The sequence below is a fragment of the Arvicanthis niloticus genome, chromosome 24 (assembly GCF_011762505.2).
Source record: "Arvicanthis niloticus isolate mArvNil1 chromosome 24, mArvNil1.pat.X, whole genome shotgun sequence".
In the NCBI taxonomy this organism is placed as follows: Eukaryota; Metazoa; Chordata; class Mammalia; order Rodentia; family Muridae; genus Arvicanthis; species Arvicanthis niloticus.
Window position 1 is genome coordinate 12,910,954 of NC_133432.1, and position 21,111 is coordinate 12,932,064.

At 49.9% G+C, this 21,111-nt stretch overlaps 1 protein-coding gene across 2 annotated transcripts in view; it reads right to left on the reverse strand.

Moving 5' to 3' along the window:
* Positions 1-47: 47 nt before the first annotated feature.
* Ccdc63 (coiled-coil domain containing 63) overlaps positions 48-21,111 on the reverse strand; it is a 28,756-nt gene continuing 7,692 nt past the window's right edge. For both annotated transcript variants that reach the window (XM_076922751.1, XM_076922750.1), the window contains 8 exons: positions 20,705-20,824; positions 17,887-18,068; positions 16,323-16,504; positions 11,617-11,843; positions 7,253-7,327; positions 4,957-5,149; positions 3,359-3,562; positions 48-1,433 (listed from right to left, as the gene is read on the reverse strand). In XM_076922751.1, coding sequence (XP_076778866.1) covers positions 1,300-1,433; positions 3,359-3,562; positions 4,957-5,149; positions 7,253-7,327; positions 11,617-11,843; positions 16,323-16,504; positions 17,887-18,068; positions 20,705-20,824 — 1,317 coding nt within the window. In that variant the 3' untranslated portion in view covers positions 48-1,299. The remainder of the gene's footprint in view (positions 1,434-3,358; positions 3,563-4,956; positions 5,150-7,252; positions 7,328-11,616; positions 11,844-16,322; positions 16,505-17,886; positions 18,069-20,704; positions 20,825-21,111) is intronic.

Consider the following 21,111-nt stretch of genomic DNA (forward strand, 5'->3'; position numbering starts at 1 on the left):
GGCACCACCTGGTGGTGGCACCTTTGGGAGGTGCACACCAGTGCTTGGGAGGCAGAGGCACATGGATTTCTGAGTTTGAGGCTAGCCTGGTCTACAGAGCCAGTTCCAGGAAGTCCATGGACTTCAGGAGCAGCTGCATCCAGGAGTGGCCAGTTCTGTCACTGTCCCAAGGTGACCTTCTTTCCCTCAGCTCTGTTTGCTTTCTTGGCCCGGACTTTGAAGGTGGGAAAAAAAAGTAGATGGATCTCTGTGAATCCCAGACTTAGCCTGGTTTACATAGTGAGTTTCAGGCCAGCCTGGGCTACATAATAAGATACTGAATAAAAACAAAACACTGGCAGTGGCAGTTCCTGGCTCCCCTGACCTGACTTTCCATAAGCTTAGAGCTGAGTCCCCATAGGTAAACTAAAAACATGAAACCAAGTTCAAGAGAATCACTAGGACAAAGCATAGTGACATCTAAGGCTAGCCTGGGCTACATAGCAAGGCCCTGTCTGAGAGAGAGAAGAAACCCACACCCCCCACACCCAGCCCAGCAACCGATGAGGTCCCTGTGGCCCCCTTGCAGGAAGCTGGGGTTCAAGGGAGTGGGTTCTGAAGGATAAGAACCCCCAAACTCTGGACTACCTACACCCTACCCGTGGTTCTAGCAGTGTCCTCCAGGGACTCTTCCAGAGACAATGAGGCTGGGGACCCCAGATACCTGGGCTCTGGAGAGAGGCAGCAAGGCCTGCGGGACCCAGATCAGTTCTGGGGACACTCATCCCCAAAGTACACACAGTCAAACAGGCTTTCTGCTTCCAAGACCCTGGTTCCTGCTCAGTGTCTGGCTCTTCCGGTAGACCCTGGAGTCTTAAGATCACTATTTCACTAAATAGTGATCTTAAGGCAGTGGTGGCACATGCCTTTAATCCCAGCACTTGGGAGGCAGGTGGATTTCTGAGTTCAAGGCCAGCCTGGTCTACAGAGTGAGTTCCAGGACAGCCAGGGCTACACAGAGAAACCCTGTCTCGAAAAACCAAAACATGAGCCCACCCCCAAAACTGCCCTGTTCCACCTGGCAGATCTTGTCAGTTGTGGGGGGTTAGGGGGAGTGCTGGTCCCACTCTCAGGGATATTGGGAGCCACACAGACCTCAGGCCACTTTTGGGGCCCACACACCTCACCCTTCACCCCATTACAAAGCTGGTTTGCAGCCCTCAGAGCTCCTCAGCACAGCACATGCAAAGGCCCTGGGCTCAGCAAGAAAACATTTATTCTCTCTAGTGTGGAAAACAGCCACCCACGAGTCTCAGCCTATCACCTCATCTTCTTGAGCCTTATCTCATCCCCCTTCTCCGATATGGTGTCCTGTAGTTCTTTTCCGCGCTCCCTCTGAAGGTAGTTCTCCAAGACCAGCTGCCGGAGGCTACTGTGGTCCAGAGGATAGTCCACTGCACCCAGGACAGAGCTCTGTGAGGAACTGGGAGCTGGTACCCAGCTCACTCCCTTCCCAGGAACAGTGTCACTCCATCATGCTGGGCTGGGCATGAGGTGGAAGCACTTAGAGCTCCAAGCAGAGAGGTCCCCTCAGGGAGTTCCCAAGCACGAATGGGAGACACAGCTGGTTTAATACCCACAGAGCAAGCTTCAAGACACAGCCTACAGTTGACTGCGAAGCCATTGCTACCCGGGGAACATACATTTTAGTGGCTACATAGTACTACAGTATGTGTTTGGGTAGGTTCTGACTAAGAATGAATGGTGTGTGCGCATGCACTTGTGTGTATAAGAATATGTTTGTGTATGAGTGTGTGTGAGAGTATGTATATGTGTTTGAGTATATGTTGTATTTGTTTATGAGTATGTATGAGTGTGTATGTATGTATGTCAGTGTGTAAGTGTGAGTGTGTGTGTTTGAGTATGTATATGGGTGTGTGCATATGAATGTGTAAAGAGTGTGTATGAATGTGTGTGGGGAGCTGACAGAAGGCGGTTATCAAGCTTACAGCCATCTTGAGCCATATACCCTGACAAGAGACTTGATTACAACAGCCTACAACAACTGAGCACACTCTGATAACATCTTGCTTTAGATACCCAGGATTTTCCCTTGGGTGTGTGAGACTTAAAGGTGTGTGACTTAAGGGTGTGACTTAGAGATCAGATTTAGAGACAAGACCTAAGGGCATGACTTAAAGGTGTGACCTAAAGGTGTGGCTTAGAAGTGAGACATATAAAAGGTAAGAGGCAGACAGAAGAAATTATTATTAAGTATTAGGCACTTGGAAGGGAGCTTGGAAAGAAGCTTGGAACTTGGAGGCACTAGGGACTAGGAACTAGGGACTAGGAACTCAAGACTTTGGACTTGGACTAGGAAGAGAGACTGAAGAATAAATGGGATTGAATCACACTCTGTCTGGTCTCCATTCTTTGTGTTCATCCTTACTCACTCTCTCTTGCTGAACCCCAACCCATGGACCGGAGCAGCCTGGGGCACTGCAGGCTCTAACACTTAGCCCCCAAGGCTTTTGGCAGTGCCGGTTCCAACATTGACAAAGCAGTCCGAAACATTTTGGCCCCCAAGCGTGGGGTAGAGCAGTTCACAACATTTTTGGCACCCAACGTGGGGCAGCTCGGGCCGCAACAAATGTGTATGAGTATGTATGTGTGTTTGAATTTATGTGTATATGTGTGTTTATGGGCATGTATGTATGTGTGTACATGTATACAAGTGTGTGTGTGTAGGAGTGTGTATGTATGTATGTGTTTGAGTATGGGGGTGTGTGTTTATGAGTGTGTATGTGAGTGTGTGTGAGTATGTATGAGTGGCAGTGTATGAGTCTGTATGAGTATGTTTATAAGTGTGTGTATATGAGTGTGTGCAAGGGTGTATATGAATATTGAGTATATATGTTTGAATATATGTGTATGTGTATTTATGAGTATGTATGTGTGTACATGTATATGAGTTCCTGTGTATGAGTGTGTATGTATATAGGTATGTTTGTCAGTATGTATGTGTTTGAATATAGGTGTATGTGTGTGTTTATGAGTGTGTATGTGAATGTGTGTGTGACTATATACAAGTGTGTGTTTGTATGTGATCTGTGTGTGTGTGTGTGTGTGTGTGTGTGTGTGTGTGTGTGTACGGTCCTTTGCTTGGGGCTGCAGTGAACATGTTCCCACTTCCTTTCTGACCCCTCAGTTTTTCCCTAAGGACCTATTCCCACCTGTGTTCAAACAAGGGGCCAGAGTGTGGTGATTGCTCATGGCAATGAGGAAAACTGAGGCTTGGCCCACAGACCCTGTAGGGACTCAGGGTCCTTAAGGGACTCTATCCAGTGGCCTGCCTGGGTGGCAGTGGGCAAGAACTCACCCTCTTCAAGTTTGTCACTGAAGGAGTCTGCCCCAAACACAGGTGGCACAACCCTTGAAGGCTCTGGGGGCTTGAGGAGGGCAGAGCCACCCCAGAAGGGGTTGACAAAGGGCTGTGGGACATCAGCATCAGTCCCCTCCAACTCCTGCAGGCGCCGGAAGGACTCCAGAAGCAGCAGGTCATTTGTCTTCTTTTCTATGATAGCTGGAAGAAAACAGGGTCAGGGGGTCAAGGTCACGGCCTCTAGCCAGGGTCAGCCCCTGTTATATAAAAGAGGAAGGGATGGGAGTTTATGCAGGGTGCTGGCTCCTCCTGGCAACTGGCTGTGGGAAATTCTGACATCATGAGGTACCAAAATCTCTCTCTTTAATGCATACTGTCAGAGCTCCTCCCGGGAGCGCACAGTAGGTCTGAGGCATTCAAAGCACCATGAGTGACAGTTTCTAGGAAAGCATGGTCCAAAAAGGGTTCCCTAGATATTGACAATGAGAAGGCTAAGAACCAATGTTCCACTAGACCTCAAAGGTCAGCAGTAGCCTGACCTTCCCGCCCTCGTTTCTACCATTCCTTCTGCCTGGGATGCCTGAGATGGGTGCTGGGATTCAAACTCGGGTCTCTGCAAGAGCAGTACACACTGTTAACCACTGAGCATGTCTCCAACCCCTGTGGATTAAAACACACACACACACACCCATAAGAACAGCTGGTACCATTCATGCCAAGCTGCCATGGTCTGGGTGTCCACGCTCCCTCTACACCCTGAACTGGAAGCTAAACCTGGAAATGCAGAAGGCAATTTAACAAGCATTTGTGACACACCCGGCCCCACTCTGAACACTTCATTTCCTTCCTTTCAATCAAGGTTTTTATTCCTTTTTCTTGCCTTATTGCTTTGGCAAGGTGTGCTATAACTACAATAATACACACGCTCAACGGGGGCCATCTTTGCCTTCTTCCTAATCTTGGAGGGAAAAAAAACCATCAGGCTCAGATATGAAGTGTGTGTGTGTGTGTGTGTGTGTGTGTGTGAACAAACTGTGTGCATACACGTGTGTATGTGTGTTTGCATGTGTATGCATGCATATGTGAGCATGTATATATAGTGTTTATTGGTGTTTGAATGTGTGTGCACATGTTGTGTGTAGTGTTTGTGGGGGGGGTGCCTGTGTGTGTGCATGTGTGTGTGTGTACATCTGTGTAAGCATGTGTGTATGAACATGTATGTGTTATAGTGGTTGTGAGTGTCTGTAAGGAATCTCTCTTCTAGCTTTAGTTTTTCTCCTTAAGGGAATTCACCAAATCCCTCTCCTGGTTAACTGAGACCACCACCAACTATCCCATGATTAATGCTCCCAATAACCCAGTGGCATAGCTCCTGAATTTTACTCTCATTTCAGAGATGAAAGAACCTGAGCACAGAGAGGGTCAGGAATGTGGCCAAAGTCACACAGCTAATACGTGAAGAATCAGAATTCAAACCCAGGCAGGCCACACCACGGCCGTGCTCACTACCAACTAAAAAAGCGCGTTCTTGTACCTGGTCACATAACATGCAGGAAAGAGCTCCTAAGAGGTGGGCAGGCCCATGCTCGGCTCACCAAAGTATTGCTGAAGGTTGATGTCCGTGATCTTCCCAGTCTCGCCCAGCTTGCCCAGGATCTCGGTGGCATCGCAGTTTATCTTCTTAAACAGCTTCTCCACCGAGTTCTTGAGATACTCCAGGGTCTTATTCATCTCCTTGTATTTGCTCTCAAAAACGTCCGCGTCCTCGGTGGTCTTCCTCAGTTTCTCCTGGGGGACAGATAGACACCAGGCCCAGCCTGAGGCTGAGGGACTCTCGGTGCAGGTGACTGGGGAACTTCAGACAGGTTTGTCAACCCCAGAGGGTATGCCACCAAAGGAATGAGCTTCTGTCGTCGGCATCAAACAAAATTTAAGAAAAAAACAGACAGCTAAGGATGTGGTTGGTTCCTTGGGTGGTGTGTACCCGTACAAACCAGGTGTGGTGTGCACGCCTGTAAATCTTGCACTCCGGGGGAGGGGCAGGAGTCCAGGGTCATCCTTGTCTACGTAGTGAGCTTGGGACCAGCCTGGGATACATGAGACCCTGTTCTCAAAAATAAGTGATCCCTCTGAGTGCCGAACCAGGACTGGGGAGAGAGGAGACGGTGAAGGGCCAGGGGTGGAGAAGGTTCTGAGCAGGCAGGTGGAGACATCCTTCAACAGGGTGGGAAACATCTGAGAGCCCATAGCTCCTTGGATGGATTCTCCACCTTGGGGTATTTGCATTTTGGAGGGACACGAAGGCGCACTTGGCGCATGCGCACACGCACAATGCTGCGCTAGCTACCACCACCCCCACCCTGTGAAGACAGGAAATAGTAAATACAAAGCCAGGCAGAGAAGACCCTGATGAACACTGCTGGTCCCAACCCCAAGGAAGAGTCTGGAATTCTAGGTATCCCCCAGTAGAGCCTGTGGGTCTAGACTAGGGACCACCTGCGGAGGTTAGCCTGTATCCCAAAGGCTTCCCAGCCCCTCTTGGCCCTGAGCTCCCTCGGCTCTTCCTGGGCCTAACCAAGCTTTGCTGTCCCTCCGTGGTAGAGCCTAGAATGGCACCACCAGCCTGGTCAGGATGCAGGACGGAAATGAGCCCCAAGGAACAAATAGAAGAGCTAAGGGGAAGAAGCTATGAGTCTGAACAGAAGTAGCCCAGGCTACCCTTGAACTCCAGATCCAACTGCCTCAGCCTCCTAAGTATGGGGATCAGAGACGTGTGCTCCACACACAGCCAGTCGTGTGGGATTCAAATCCTGCCCAGCATTGTTCGTCGTCCTGATGCTGTTTGCCCTGGGGTGACAATGTGACCACCTACAAGCCCCATAAACAGTCATTATCCTAGTGTCCCGAAAAGCAGCTGGGGCTTCCTGCCTCAGCCAGTGTGGCCTTCTCCATGCTCCCCTACCATCTTCCTGCCGGAAGTGTATATATGACGGCAGGATCCGGGATACCACCAGGCATCCTTGAGAGCCTGGGTGGTAGATGACATCACAAAGCCACCCCCTCGCCCAATCCTGGAAGTGCAGACAATTTTTCAGCTTATTTAACAAAAAGAAGCTTCTAGCTTGCTCAGGCTCCCAGGGTGTCTGTGAGGGGGGTTGGGCAGGAAGAAGTCTTCAAACCCGATACTGAGGAGCCAAAGGAGGGAGGATTGCTGTGAGTTTGAGGCCAGCCTGGGCTACATAATGAAGTCTAGACACTAGGGCTGCAAAGAGAGACCTTGTGTCAAAAAAAAAAAAAAAAAAAAAAAAAAAAAAAAAAAAAAAAATCGTAACTGGGCTCCCTAGGGTTGACCGAGCTGGTTTTATTTTTTTACCTCTGCCAGCCTGTTTGCTCACCTGAAAAAAATGGGGAGTATGACACCTTCTCCCAAGGGTGGTGAAGGGAGACAGGGCCAGAGGAGCAGACATAGCCTGGTGTCTACTGACTAGAGCCTAGCCCAGGAAGCAGCTGCATGCAGGGTGTGGCGTGTGGCTCAGTGGTGGTATGCAGAAGGAGCATATTGGGGGCCCTGGGTTTGATTCTCAGCATAGACAGAAAGGGAGAGGAGAGGAGAAAGGAAAGATAGGCAGTTGGCTTGTGGTCGTTATTACTGATGACGAACAGTGGAGCTGGGCCAAGGGGGAGACAAAAGGAGAAACTGAGGCAGAGACACTGCAAGATGGAATTGCAGCCCCAGGTTTGGGTTTGGACTCTGCTCATCTTTACAATAAGCAGAACTTAGAGACAAGGGTTCTGTGGTGGTGTCAGGACAGGTCACCTGATAGATGACGGACAGGTCCAGGAGGCTCCCCGTCCCTTCCCCTCCCCCACCCCCTCACCCCCGAAGCTCACCTCCATCTGTTTCAGGATGTTCCGGGTGCCCTCGTGGGAGATCTGCTGCTGTGACCGCAGGTTGATGATGTCATCCTGCTCAGACAGAAGGGAACCAGTGATGAAAAGATGGAAGCTACCCTCATCCACTGTATCTAACCCTACGGCCATGTCCGGTGACCCATCAAGGAGCAGCACCTGACCCCGCCTCCCCCTTAGCCGTTTTGTTCTTCATCCTCTGAGAATCATCTAGAACTATCTAGAACGGTGGCTCTCAACCTTCCTGACGCTGCGACCCTTTAAAACCCCTCATACTGTGGTGACCCCCCCCAACATAAAATTATTTCGTTGCTACTTCATAACTACAACTTCGCTGTTATGAAGCATAGTGTAAATATCTGTGTTTTCCAATGGTCTTGGGCAACACCTATGAAAGACCTATGGGTCTTCAACCTCCAACAGGGTCATGACCCACACAGGTTTAGAACCACTTAGAAAGAGAAGTCGATCGTCCACATCCTGTGGGGAGCTGACAGAAGGCGCTATCAAGTTTGCAGCCATCTTGAGCCATATACCCTGAGAAGAGACTTGATTACAACAGCCTACAACAGCTGAGCACACTCTGATAACATCTTGCTTTAGATACCCAGGATCTTCCCTTGGGTGTGTGAGACTTAAAGGTGTGTGACTTAAGGGTGTGACTTAGAGATCAGATTTAGAGACAAGACCTAAGGGCATGACTTAAGGGTGTGACTTAAGGGCGTGGTTTAGAAGTGAGACATATAAAAGGTGAGAGGCAGACAGAAGAGTCCAGTACAGCTTGGAGTTAGTTATTAGGCATTAGGTAGAAGACACTTGGACTAGAGAACTCGTAAGAACTAAGTAGTAGGCATTAGGCACTTAGCACTTGGAACTTGGAGGCACTAGGGACTAGGAACTAGGGACTTGGAGAGAAGAAGAGACACTGGAGAATAAACGGGATTGAATCACACTCTGTCTGGTCTCCATTCCTCTGTCCATCCTCACTCTCTCTCTTGCTGAACCCCGACCCGCAGACCGGAGCAGCTTGGGGCAGTGCGGGCTCTAACAACTTAGCCCCCAAGGCTTTTGGCAGTGCGGGTTCCAACATTGACAGAGTGGTCTGCGACATTTTGGCCCCCCCGAACGTGGGCTAGAGCAGCCCGCAACAACGTCCTGCAGAGTTTCTAGATCCAAGTTACAGAACCATATGATGTGTTTATAAAAAGATAGAGAGAAGGGAGATACGTTCTATGGGGGTGTGGCAAGGTATGGGGGAAGGGCATGTTTCAGCGGGTCCATGCTGAGGCATCCCTTCCCCCTGAGGGACCAGCCACACGATGGTATGGTACAGAATAGAGTTTATTCAGCGTATGAGGAGAAGGGTTAAGAGGGTAGAAGTGACAGAAAGGCAGAGAGAGAGAGAGAGAGTAGAGAAATAGAGGCCGGCCATGAGCATGTGGGGGGGGGGGAGGAATTGGAGAAAGGGCGAGGGGACAGAGGGGACAAGAAGGCAAGAGAGGAACAAGAGAGAGAGGAGGGGGCAAGCTGCACCTTTTATAATGGGCCAGGCCGACCTGGCTGTTGCCAGGCGACTCTGGGTTGGAGCTTCGACAGAATGCTAACACTACATGCACTAACCATGACACACCACGTCACGACCACACGTGGGCACTGAGGACTTGCAACGTGGCTCTAGATAGTGGGTAGCTGGGGTTTCTCTCGTAATACAGTGGAAGGAATTTACATGGATAACTAGCAGCTACTTCACTGGACCCAGCAGTTCAGCCCAGGGTCCCTCAAACTCTCCCAAGAATCTAAGTCACACCCTCAGATGACCAGGCTCACCCCAAGTTCTAGGTCTGAAGCAGGGCCAGAGACCCAGCCATTCTGGCCAGTTCTCTGTTCCTTTCACATAGTCCCTCCCATCCTTCCAGTGTCATTTCAGGTGGAAATAATGGACGACTCCAGCACAGATAGCTGGAGGGGACAACCTTGCTGAGAGGTGACAGGTCAGCCACTGATAGTGAGTTCAAGGGGTGGGGGAAGGTAGCACACATACAAATGGCTAACTGCTGGTTACCAGCCTGTCTGCAGAGCCGCAGGCGTGGGGTAAGGCCGGGACATCTGCATTTTGGGGCGCAGAATTTCCCCCAACAGACACTTGGATTCCAAGCTCTAAATTACAGTGTTCTAAAGCAGACAAAACCAGGAGTCTGGAGGCTCCTGTGCTGGTCTCAGTATCACAGTACAGATGGGGAAACTGGCTGGGCGGTGGTGGCACACACCTTTAATCCCAGCACTTGGGAGGCAGAGGCAGGTGGATTTCTGAGTTCGAGGCCAGCCTGGTCTACAGAGTGAGTTCCAGGACAGCCAGGGCTACACAGAGAAACCCTGTCTCGAAAAAACAAAAAACAAACAAACAAACAGATAGGGAAACTGAGGCCAACAGAGGGCAAGTCCACCTTATGCCAAGCCCTCAAGGGTCAAGTGTGGACATTTCCAGTCCAGTCATAGGTCACGCAGGGTTCCTCATATCCATCTGCAACCACATCCCACAGGGACTAGGGATGTGCTCCCTCCTGGAGCAGCCTGGACCACGAAATCATTCCTGCCATACCACAGACAACCACCAGGGGGCAGTAGCAATGCACTCAAGGTCCACTGTGGCCTACACAAATCGTCACCTTATGTTAGATTTGATGTCCCCCAGAGAAACAAAAGTTTTGGGGTTTGTGTAGAACACTTTCTTTTTTTTAATGGTTTATTTATTTTATGTATATAAGTTCACCATTACTCTCTTCAGACACACCAGAAGAAGGCATCTGATCCCATTACAGACGGTTGTGAGCCACCATGTGGGTGCTGGGAATTGAACTCAGGACCTCTGGAAGAGCAGTCAGTGCTCTTAACCACTGAGCCGTCTCTCCAGCCCAGAACACTTTCATTTTTATATGTTGACAGTTATAAATCTTAACAGACCAGAGTAGATGGGCCTGTGACCCCCATCCCGAGGTAGGGGGGAAACTGGGTGTATCATAGGGAAAAAAAAAAACTAAAAAAAAACTTAAAAACCTGAATCTTAGTTTGAGCAGAGAAGTTTTCTAGTGATTCATGAGTGAAATCTCAGCAACCACCAAGCTGAGGCAGAAGGATTACTGCGAGTTCCAGACCAGCCTGAGCTACTGAGCAAGGCCTAGTCTCAAAAAAACATGCAGCGAAGGACGAAGGCATTGGCGTCTGTAGAATAACTGTCCTGGCAGGAGCCAGGCCAGTCCAGAGAATCGTTAAGTCCCTCCCCGTGGCTCACAGACCATTGAGACAATGGGCCCCAAGAAAAAGCTGAAGCCTGGTGCAACAGGGAGACTTGTCTCCTGAGCGGCTGGGGGCCGGCTCTGTGGGTGAGGGGCTTGCTGTCCAAGTGTGAGGCCCTGAGTTCGAATCCCAACAACCCATACAGAGTCAGCTGTGGTACTGCACATCAGTGACCTCAGCTCTCCTGTGGCGAGACATGGATATAACAGAACTACTGGAAAGTGGCAGGCGAGTTAAGGGAAAACCCCGGGGATGTACTCTGTCCTCCACATCCCACACAAGAACAAACAGGGCCGTGACGTCACCGGGGAGGCGGGGCCGGGCACAGTCAGAGGGAATCCTTGGAGGAGGGGCGTCGCACAGCCAGGCAACAGCTGGTATGCTGGGTGTCCGTACTGGCTCTGAGCCACAAAGACAGCTGTCAGCCAGGCTCTGAATGGACTGGCATGCGACATTAAGTGGTTTGGACTCCGTCTGTCTCTATCAGCCAGAAGCTGTTAGTTTGATTCTCAGAACCCATGTTAAAAAAAAAAAATCTGGCCATGATGTAACCTCAGTATGTCTCCCTAGTGGAGAGAGGAGGGTCCCTGGGGGCTCACAGCTTATATGGCATAATTCAATTGCTGAGCTCAAACCCCCATTGACAGATTTTGTCCCAGAGGACAAGGGGAAGGAACTGGGGTGACAGCTTAGAGGTTAAGAGCACTGGCTGCTTTTGCAGGAGACCCCGGTTTGATTCCCAGGATCCACAGGGCAGCTCACACAATCTGTAATTCCAATTACAGGGGGAATCTGATGCCCTCTTCTGGCCTGTGTGGGTACTGCATGCAGGTGGTACACAGACACACATGCAGGCAAAACATCCGTATACATAAATAAAACTACTTTTAAAAATGCCTTCCTAGTTCATAGTCCAGAATTGATGGCACCTGCCATGGTGGTCATTGAATTCGCACGTGGCCTTTGTCTGCAGAGCAGATGGGAGATATCAGGGGACCACCCTGGGGAAGGTTATTTGGGATAGGCAGGCCCCGGCCTCGCAGGCCACGTACCTGGATCCGCTGGGTCTTCTTGTGCATGGTCTCCATGTCATTGTTGAGCTCGGTGACATAAGTGAAGCGAGCAAAATTCTTCTCCTCCTTGGCCAGGAAATCCTCGGTGAGCTGGTTCAGGTCCCCATTCTCCGCCAGCTTCAGCAGCCGCAGATGCGCCACCTCATAGCTCTCGAAACTCTCGCCCTTCCTCTTCTTGCCATGCTTCTTGGATTTAACAGCTGCAGCTGGATGGGAGACAGAGAGAGACACCAGAAGGTAAGGAAAGAGACGCGGGCTCCCTGTCGGCCATATCGGCCATATCGGCCATACTGTCTTGGGGAGGAAGTGAGTTTGCCGGGACATGGGATCCATATGAGAAATAGCTGATGAGGGGCTAGGAAAGCGGATGAAGCTCTCGATGCGCAGACACGAGGACCTGAGTTCGATTCCCAGGACAGGTAAGAAGCTGCGTGAAGCTGGCGATGGTGTTCCTGTAACCCCAGCGTGGAAGGCAGAGACACTTAGATCCCCAGAGCTCAGCTGCCAGACAGCAGAGCTGAACCCGTGCTCTCCCGTGTGAGAGACCCCGACTCAAAAACCAAGGCGTGGCTGGAGAGATGGCTCGGTAGTTATGAGCACCTCTTGCCCTAGAGGATCCAAGTTCAAGGCCCGGCCTCTCTAGTGGCTCACAATGGCTTATGACTCTGGTTCTAAGAGATCTGACAATCTCTTCTGGCCTCAACCAGAACCTCACGGGTGTGGCATATACTTACAGACATTTACACTTCACACAAAAATAAAAAATAGGTCTGGAGAGATGGCTCAGTTGTCAAAAGTATTTGATGGCTCTTGCAGAGGTCCTGAGTTCAATTCCCAGCAACCACATGGTGGCTCACAACCATCTGGAATGAAATCTGATGTCCTCTTGTGGTGTGTCTGAAGACATCTACAGTGTACTCGCATACATTAAATAAATAAATAAATAAATAAATAAATAAATAAATCTGAAAAAATACAAAATAAGTGATTGTTGTTTTGTTTCCTTGGTTAGTTTTTTTTTTTCTTTTTTTTTTTCTAGACAGGGTTTCTCTGTGTAGCCTTGGCTGTCCTGGAACTCACTCTGTAGACCAGGCTGGCCTCAAACTCTCAGAGATCTGTCTGCCTCTGCCTCCCAAGTGCTGAGATTAAAAGCATGCGCCATGGTACCTGGCTCAGAAAATAATAATTAAAAAATAAAATGATTAGCCAGATAGTGATGACACATGCCTTTAGTCCCAGCACTCGGGAAGCAGAGACAGGTAGATCTTTGTGAGTTCCAGAACAGCCAGGGCTACAGAGAGAAATACTGTCTCAAAAAAACAAAAAACAACAACAACAACAACAAAAAAAAAAAGGACCAAGAGCCAGGCACAGTAGCGCACACCTTTACTTCCAGCACTTGGTAGTAAAGGTGTGAACACACACCCCTGCACACCCATACAAACAAGCTAAAATAACAGAAATAAAAATTTAAAATACTTGGTAAAGCACTACAGAGTGCCTAGCATGGTACCAGGCTCTGCTGTCAGAGTTTAGACATGGAGAGTCAAAGAGATGGCCAAGGGAAGAGAAGAAAAAAGTCCACCCACCATCATGCTTGTGGCTGGAGGGAGACACAACAGGTGCCTATGGTGGGAAGGGTCTCTCTGTGGAGGTGACGTGAGCGGGGTGGAGGTTGAGGAAAGGTCAAGTTAAGCCCCCGGGGAGAAGAGAGTTCTTTTGAAGGCTCATTGGCTAGGTGAACCCTGAAAGTTCTCTGCCTTGCTCAGCCTGCAGCCCAGGCTCCCCTAAACACGCTTTACATCTCTCTGATGTCTTCTGCGTGGCAATTGGATGGAATTTTTAGATCTTTCTATGGACTTCTGGCTGTGCGATGTCTGACCTGCTTTCATTGTCCTTGAGATAAGGTTGAAGCTTGTCAGCATCCCAAGACAAGGAGGGCATGACTTAGTGGACACATTTGGGACGGAATTTTGAATCTTTCTCTTAGTTACTGTAGCCCCTGGCTGGGTTACATGTCCACTCTGGGCTGCAGGATTGTCTTCTGGAGCTGAGGTATTGTAGGAAGGTGTTGGGGGCCGACTTTTAGCAGAAAGCGGCTATCAGCTTTGCAGCCATCTTGAGCCATATACCCTGACATGAGACTTGGATTACAATAGCCTACAACAACTGAGAACACTCTGATAATCTTGGTTTAGATACCTTGAGATTAAAGGTGCGTGAGATTAAAGGTGTGTGAGATTAAAGGTGTGTGAGATTAAAGGTGCGTGAGATTAAAGGTGTGTAACTTAAGAGTGTGACCTAGAGATCAGATTTAGAGACAAGACCTAAGGGTATGATTAAAGGTGTAATTTAGAGGCATGGCTTAGAAGTGAGACATATAAAAGGCAGAGGCAGATGGGAGAGAATCAGACACTTAGAGGATCATATACTCTTTAGGGAGACTCTTTAGAGAAAACAGCTAGACTTGGGACTTGGACTAGGAAGAGAGACTGAAGAATAAACGGGATTGAATCACATTCTGTCTGGTCTCCATTATCACTCTCTCTTGCTGAACCCTGACCCTCGGACTGGGGCAGCAGCTTGGGCCGTGATACAGTGGCCACCAAACTTGGGGCAGCCTGGGCCTCAACATTTTGCTCGGGCCGTGACATTTTTTGGCGCCTAATGTGGGGCTGCCTAGGCCCCAACATTTTTGGCGCCCGAACAGGGACATGAACCCTGGACCCTCAGGTCTACTCCTTGGTGCCATCCTGAGGGCCTCATGGAAACAGTGAATATCAAGCATGGAATAGAGGCTTACACAAGCTAGCTACAAAGGGGCCGGTAAGGGATAGGCAGAAGGGTGAATGATTGACCAGGCAAGAAGGGTGAGTAGATGGGTAGAAGATGGTCCAGAAGGAGAAAGAAAGAATGGAAGGAAGAAAAGAAGGAAGGAAGGAAGGAAGGAAGGAAGGAAGGAAGGAAGGAAGGAATGTCTTTGTAGCTTTTGATTTGTTTTAGAGAGTAAGACATGCCCGAGATTTCTCAGAAACACTTCTACCAACGAGGTCCCAAGTGAAAAGGTAGGAAAAGGGCAGAGGGGCACAGAACATATAAGGGGATGGGCGTGGCTCAGGAAGTGCATACTTAGTGTGCACAAGGCTGTCATGGTTTGTACTTGCTTGGCCCAGAGAGTGGCACTGTTGGGAGGTGTGGCTTTGTCAGAGTGGGTGCGGCTTTGTGGGCGTGGGCTTTAAGACCCTCATCCTGGCTGCATGGAAGCCAGTATTCTGCTAGCAGCCTTCAGATGAAGATGTAGAACTCTCAGCTCCTCCTGCACCATGACTGCCTGGATGCTGCCATGTTTCCACCTTGATGATAATGGACTGAACCTCTGAACCTGGAAGCCAGCCCCAATTAAACATTGACCTTTATAAGAGTTGCCTTGGTCATGGTGTCTGTAAACAGCAGTAAAACCCTGACTAAGACAAAGGCCTAACACACACACACACACACACACACACACACACACAAAAGATCAAATACACCTGTGCAGCTTCCCCTCATCTCCACCCTTTGTGCCTTTCCATCCCAACCCCCAACCATGACACCATCACGGGCTGAGCCCTGGCAAGCCACCAAACCCATGCAGGTCTAGCAGACCTCAAGGTTCCCCTTTGCTACAGTCAGAGTCTCAGGGTGAAAAGACATCTGCGGGTTGCAGCTGGCAGACAAACACACTCAAGCAGTTACAGGTGAATCACAGGCCCAACTGCACTTCTAAAAGCTGAAATCCGTCCTCACTGCAGGTAAGGAACAGACCGTTCTCAGCAGAAGTGTATCCCAAACGCCGCACGGCACAGACTTCAGTGAAAAGTGTGTTCATTGTTAACCTCATCAGCTATGATTGTCAGCCTTACTATGAGAAGGGGGTTGGGTGTAGACATAATGTTTTTTGTGTGCCTTGTAAGAATTATCCTTATGGCTCAAACTATAAAGCTTCTCTCTGTCTCTGTCTCTCTCCCTCCCTTCCGAATCCCATCAGCAGAAGTCCCGCCCTATTTTCTCTTCTGCCTAGCCACTGAGTGAGCAGTTTTTTGTTGTTATTTGTTTTGGTTGTTGGTTTTTTGGTGGGTTTTTTTTTTTTTTTTTTTTTTTTTGGTGTTTGTTTGTTTGGTTGGTTGGTTGGTTGGTTGGTTTTTCGAGACAGGGTTTCTCTGTGTAGCCCTGGCTGTCCTGGAATTCACTCTGCAGACCAGGCTGGCCTCAAACTCATAAATCTGCCTGCCTCTGCCTCAACAAGATGGGGAATTAGGGCTGGAGAGATGGCTCAGCAGTTAAGAGCACTGACTGCTCTTCCAGAGGTCCTGAGTTCAATTCCCAGCAACCACAGGGTGGCTCACAACCATCTGTAATGGGATCTGATGCCCTCTTCTGGTGTGTCTGAAGACAGCAACAGTGTACTCACATACATAAAATAAATAAATAAATATATATTTTTTTTAAAAAAGACAGAGAATTAATGGGAAACATTGTTCATACAAACTTGAGACAGGAGAGTCTTGACATAAGCACTACCATGCCTTGTCTGGGATCAAACAAGATGTGAGGGAAGAGAGATGAGCATTTGACCGACAGAAGGATAATCGCTACACACGGCACACAAACACTATGCCTGCGGAGAGGAGGAGACTGGCTTGTACCTTCCTGCTTCTTAGCCTGGTCCTCGAATTCGGTGCGGTCATTGAGCTTGACGAGGAGGAAGGACTTGAGCTTCGTCTCGTGGTCATACAGACGCTCCAGCTCTCGGATCTCCAGGTTGTACTGAGAGATGTCCTTCTGCTGGCGGTCCTTCATGGCAGCCATCCGAGCCATGGCTTCTACTCTGTGGGGAGACAGAAGAGGGGACTGAGCGTCCAGAGCTCTCCTCTCTCTCCTCCTCTCGTCCTCTCCCGCCAGCCCAGAGGTCTGCATCCCTGCCCGGTGGACACCAGGGTTTGTTTGCAATTTGTTTTTTCTGGTGGTGGGAATCAAACTCAGGATCCTACCAGAGCTATGAGCTTAGAACACCCCAAGGAAGTGACTTTCCTGACACCCTGCTTATTGTTAGCAGCAGTGATCTCATCTTCACCACTAATACAATAATCACCATCAGCACCATCAGCACCATCATCATCATCCCCACCATCACCATCATCCCCACCATCACCATCACCACCATCATCCCTACCATCGCCATAATCCCTACCATCACCACCACCACCATTACCATCACCACCATCACCACCATCACCACCATCACCACCATCACCATCATCACCCCCATCACCATCATCCCCACCATCACCACCATCACCATCATCACCATCATCCCTACCATCATCATCACCACCACCATCACCATCATCCCCACCATCACCATCATCACCACCATCACCACCATCACCATCATCCCCACCATCCCCACCATCCCCATTATCACCACCATTACCACCATCACCATCATCACCACCATGACCATCATCACCATCATCCCTACCATGACCATCATCACCATCATCCCTACCATCATCACCACCACCATCACCATCATCCCCACCATCACCATCATCACCGTCATCATCCCTACCATCATCATCATCACCACCACCATCACCATCATCCCCACCATCACCATCATTACCATCATCCCCACCATCACCATCATCACCACCATCACCACCATCACCATCATCACCACCATCACCATCATCCCCACCATCACCATCATCCCCACCATCACCATCATCCCCACCATCACCATCATCACCACCACTACCATCATCCCCATCACCACCACCATCGCTTGCCCCTTGTATGTATGGATTAGTTTCTGTTCTTTATACGCATCCTATAACAATCCAGATGTGGTGGAGGGAGGAGCCAGCCCCAGACATGTCTGACTCTAAGGCCTGTTCTCTCCACGGCCTCATTCTGTGCCAGAAAAGACTTCGCTGGAAAAAGACACCCAGACCAGGACCAGAGACCATGTAGGGGACAGATTGCTGAAATCTCAGCTCTCCCATCGCCAGTGTCCTGCATGAGACACCGAGCAAAAGGGAGACTCTAATTCCTCAGGCTGTGGGGAGGGTGATGGAAGCACCAAGGTGCCTAGCGCCCTGCCGGGTACAGGGTTAGTGTCCAGGGTTGCTGCTACTGAGACTTATGGCCCTGGCATTCGAGAGGAGCAGGTGGGTGCTGAGCTGGGAGCGGGGCCTCCCCAGGCACCTCTGCTCGTAGGCCTGGGCAGACTGCTCGATGGCCACGTTCATGGTCTTCTTCTGCATCTGCAGACGCCGCTGGAGCTGCTGGTAGACGTGGTCGTAGGCGGCCTTCTCAAAGAGGAGGTCCTCAATCTCCTTCCGGAGCTGGGCGTTGGAGGTCAGCATCGTGTCAAAGTGGACAGTGACCTGTGGGGAGACCCCGGATATTGGGCTTTGGACTGAACCATCCAGGGGAGGTTGTTAGGGCACTGATGCTGCCCCATGGATGCGCCCAGCACCCAGCGCAGACCAGCTGTGATGATGTGTCTCCTTCATCCCTTTGGAGGCAAAGTTTCTCCCCATTAAAAGCAGCTAATTCGGACTGGAGAGATGGCTCAGTGGTTAGGAGCACAGACTGCTCTTACAGAGGTCCTGAGTTCAATTCCCAGCAATCACATGGTGGCTCACAACCATCTGTAATGTGATCTGATGCCCTCTTCTGGTGTGTCTGAGACAGCAACAGTGTACTCATATACAATAAATAGATGGGTCTTTTAAAAGAAAACAAAAAAACAGAAAAAAACAAAAACAAACAAACAAACAAACAAAAAAGCTGCTAATTCTAAATTAAGGAGATTTGAGAATTCCAGAACTCCGGGGGTCTGGGTCAGCTCACTCTTTAAAAGACATTTGGGGGTCTGACCAGAAAAATACAAATACAGATCAGATTTTGAGAAATATTAACAAACTATTCCTTAGGTGTAATGCTGGCGCTGTGCTGGTGAAAGAAAATGTTTAATTTTCAGAGTTGAAACAGAAGGATTTGGGGGTAAAATGTCTCGATGCCGTCCCTGAATCACCTTAGTTAATGTAAGTCATTTTCTCTTAAAGGCCTTCAGGGTGAGAACAGTGTACAGCCAGAGCCACACTCTGACAATGAGGTCAGTGTGACAGCTGTGGGAACAGTGTGACTGACAGGTGTGGGGACAGTGTGACTGACAGGTGTGGGGACAGTGTGACTGACAGGTGTGGGGACAGAGTGACTGACAGGTTCAGGGACAGAGTGACTGACAGGTGTGGGGACAGTGTGACTGACAGGTGTGAGGACAGTGTGACTGACAGGTGCAGGGACAGAGTAACTGACAGGTGCAGGGACAGAGTGACTGACAGGTGTGGGGACAGTGTGACTGACAGGTGTAGGGACAGTGTGACTGACAGGTGTGGGGACAGTGTGACTGACAGGTGTGGGGACAGTGTGACTGACAGGTGTGAGGACAGTGTGACTGACAGGTGCGGGGACAGAGTGACTGACAGGTGCAGGGACAGAGTGACTGACAGGTGTGGGGACAGTGTGACTGACAGGTATGGGGACAGTGTGACTGACAGGTGCGGGGACAGAGTGACTGACAGGTGCGGGGACAGAGTGACTGACAGGTGTGGGGACAGTGTGACTGACAGGTGCAGGGACAGAGTGACTGGACAGGTGTGGGCACAGTATGACTGACAGGTGTGGGGACAGTATGACTGACAGGTGTGGGGACAGAGTGACTTACAGGTGTGAGGACAGTGTGACTGACAGGTGTAGTGACAGAGTGACTGACAGGTATGATGACAGTGTGACTGACAGGTGTGGGTATAGTATAACTGAAAGGTGTGAGAACAGTGTGACTGACAGATGTGGGGACAGAGTGACTGACAGGTGTAGGGACAGAGTGACTGACAGGTGTGGGGACAGAGTGACTCACAGGTATAGGGACAGTGTGACTGACAGGTGTAGGAACAGTGTGACTGACAGGTGTGGGAACAGTGTGACTGACAGGTGTGAGGACAGTGTGACTGACAGGTGCAGGGACAGAGTGACTGACAGGTGTGGGGACAGAGTGACTGACAGGTGTGGGGACAGTGTGACTGACAGGTGTGAGGACAGAGTGACTGGCAATGTGGTGACATTGTGACTGACAGGTTTGGGGACAGTATGACTGACAGGTATGGGGAAAGTGTGACTGACAGGTGTGGGGACAGTGTGACTGACAGGTTTGTGGACAGTCCTCAATGTCCTGACTGACAGGTAAGGACATTGTGACTGACAGTTGTGGGGACAGTGTGACTGACGGGTCTGGGGACAGTAGGACTGACAGGACACTTAGTCCCTGTTTCCCTCTACCTCTGAACAAATGGATCTTAGCTTTTTACAATGATTTTTAAAGATGATCCACTGTTCATGGGGACATAGGCCAGTCCTGCCCTTGAAGGGCTTGGGGAACAGTATGCAAGTTTCTAAAGAAATTTAAAATACACCAACTGTGTGTGGTGGTGCACAACTGTGATCCCAGAACTCAGGAGGCAAAGGCAGGAGGATTGGAAGGTTCAAGTGTGGCTTCAGCCACATGGCGAATTCCAGGCCAGCCCGCACTGTAGCAGACCCAGAATGAACGAATAAATGAATGAATGAATGAATGAGAGAGGGGGGGGAAGAGAGGGAGGAAGGAGGTGGAAAGAAGGAGGGAAATTAACTACAGTTGGGCATGGTGGCATACACTTGTAATTCTAGCACTCAGGAAACAGAGGCAGGTGGGTAGTCATGAGTTCAAAGCCAAGCAGGTCTACATTTCAAGTTCCAGAACTGCAGAGTGGAAATGTCCCCAAGTATAGAACACTGGCCAACACCAATTTAGGGCCTGGGGTCAGAAGCCAAGCTCCATTTCTGGGAACACAGAGGAGTGGGGATGAGGGCAGGGGAGTGCAGTGGGATTGGAAGTGGGGTGGAGGCTGGGGGTGGGATGTAGGTTGGTTGGGGGTGGAGAATTTGGGGTTGAGGCTTTAGAGAACAGCCCCCCATCTACCAGGTTCAGCCGGGTCTCCAGAATGTGGATCTGTTTCTGCAGCTTCCGGGGGTTGTTGGCCTCTTGTGTCTTCAAGAAGATCTGTTTCTGGTTCGTGATCTTTCTCTCCATCTGAACAATCTGAGAGGGAGAGATGGGGGATGGGTGGGGGGCATCCAGCTCCACTAGTTTCTGCTGGGCACAGATTGACCATTCCCACAGGGGACCCAGGTTAAAGCCAAGGTGACATTGACACTCATCCCATAAACAGCTCTGACTGGGCTCCCGGATTCCTGCTCCAGCCAACTTGATCCCACCCCGTCCAGGGTAAAGAAAAAAAAAATGGCTCTGAGTGTGAATTTTCCCACCAGTGAACAGAAATTTCCCATCTCTCCCGCCCCCCTATGCCACAGTTTCAAGAGGAAACA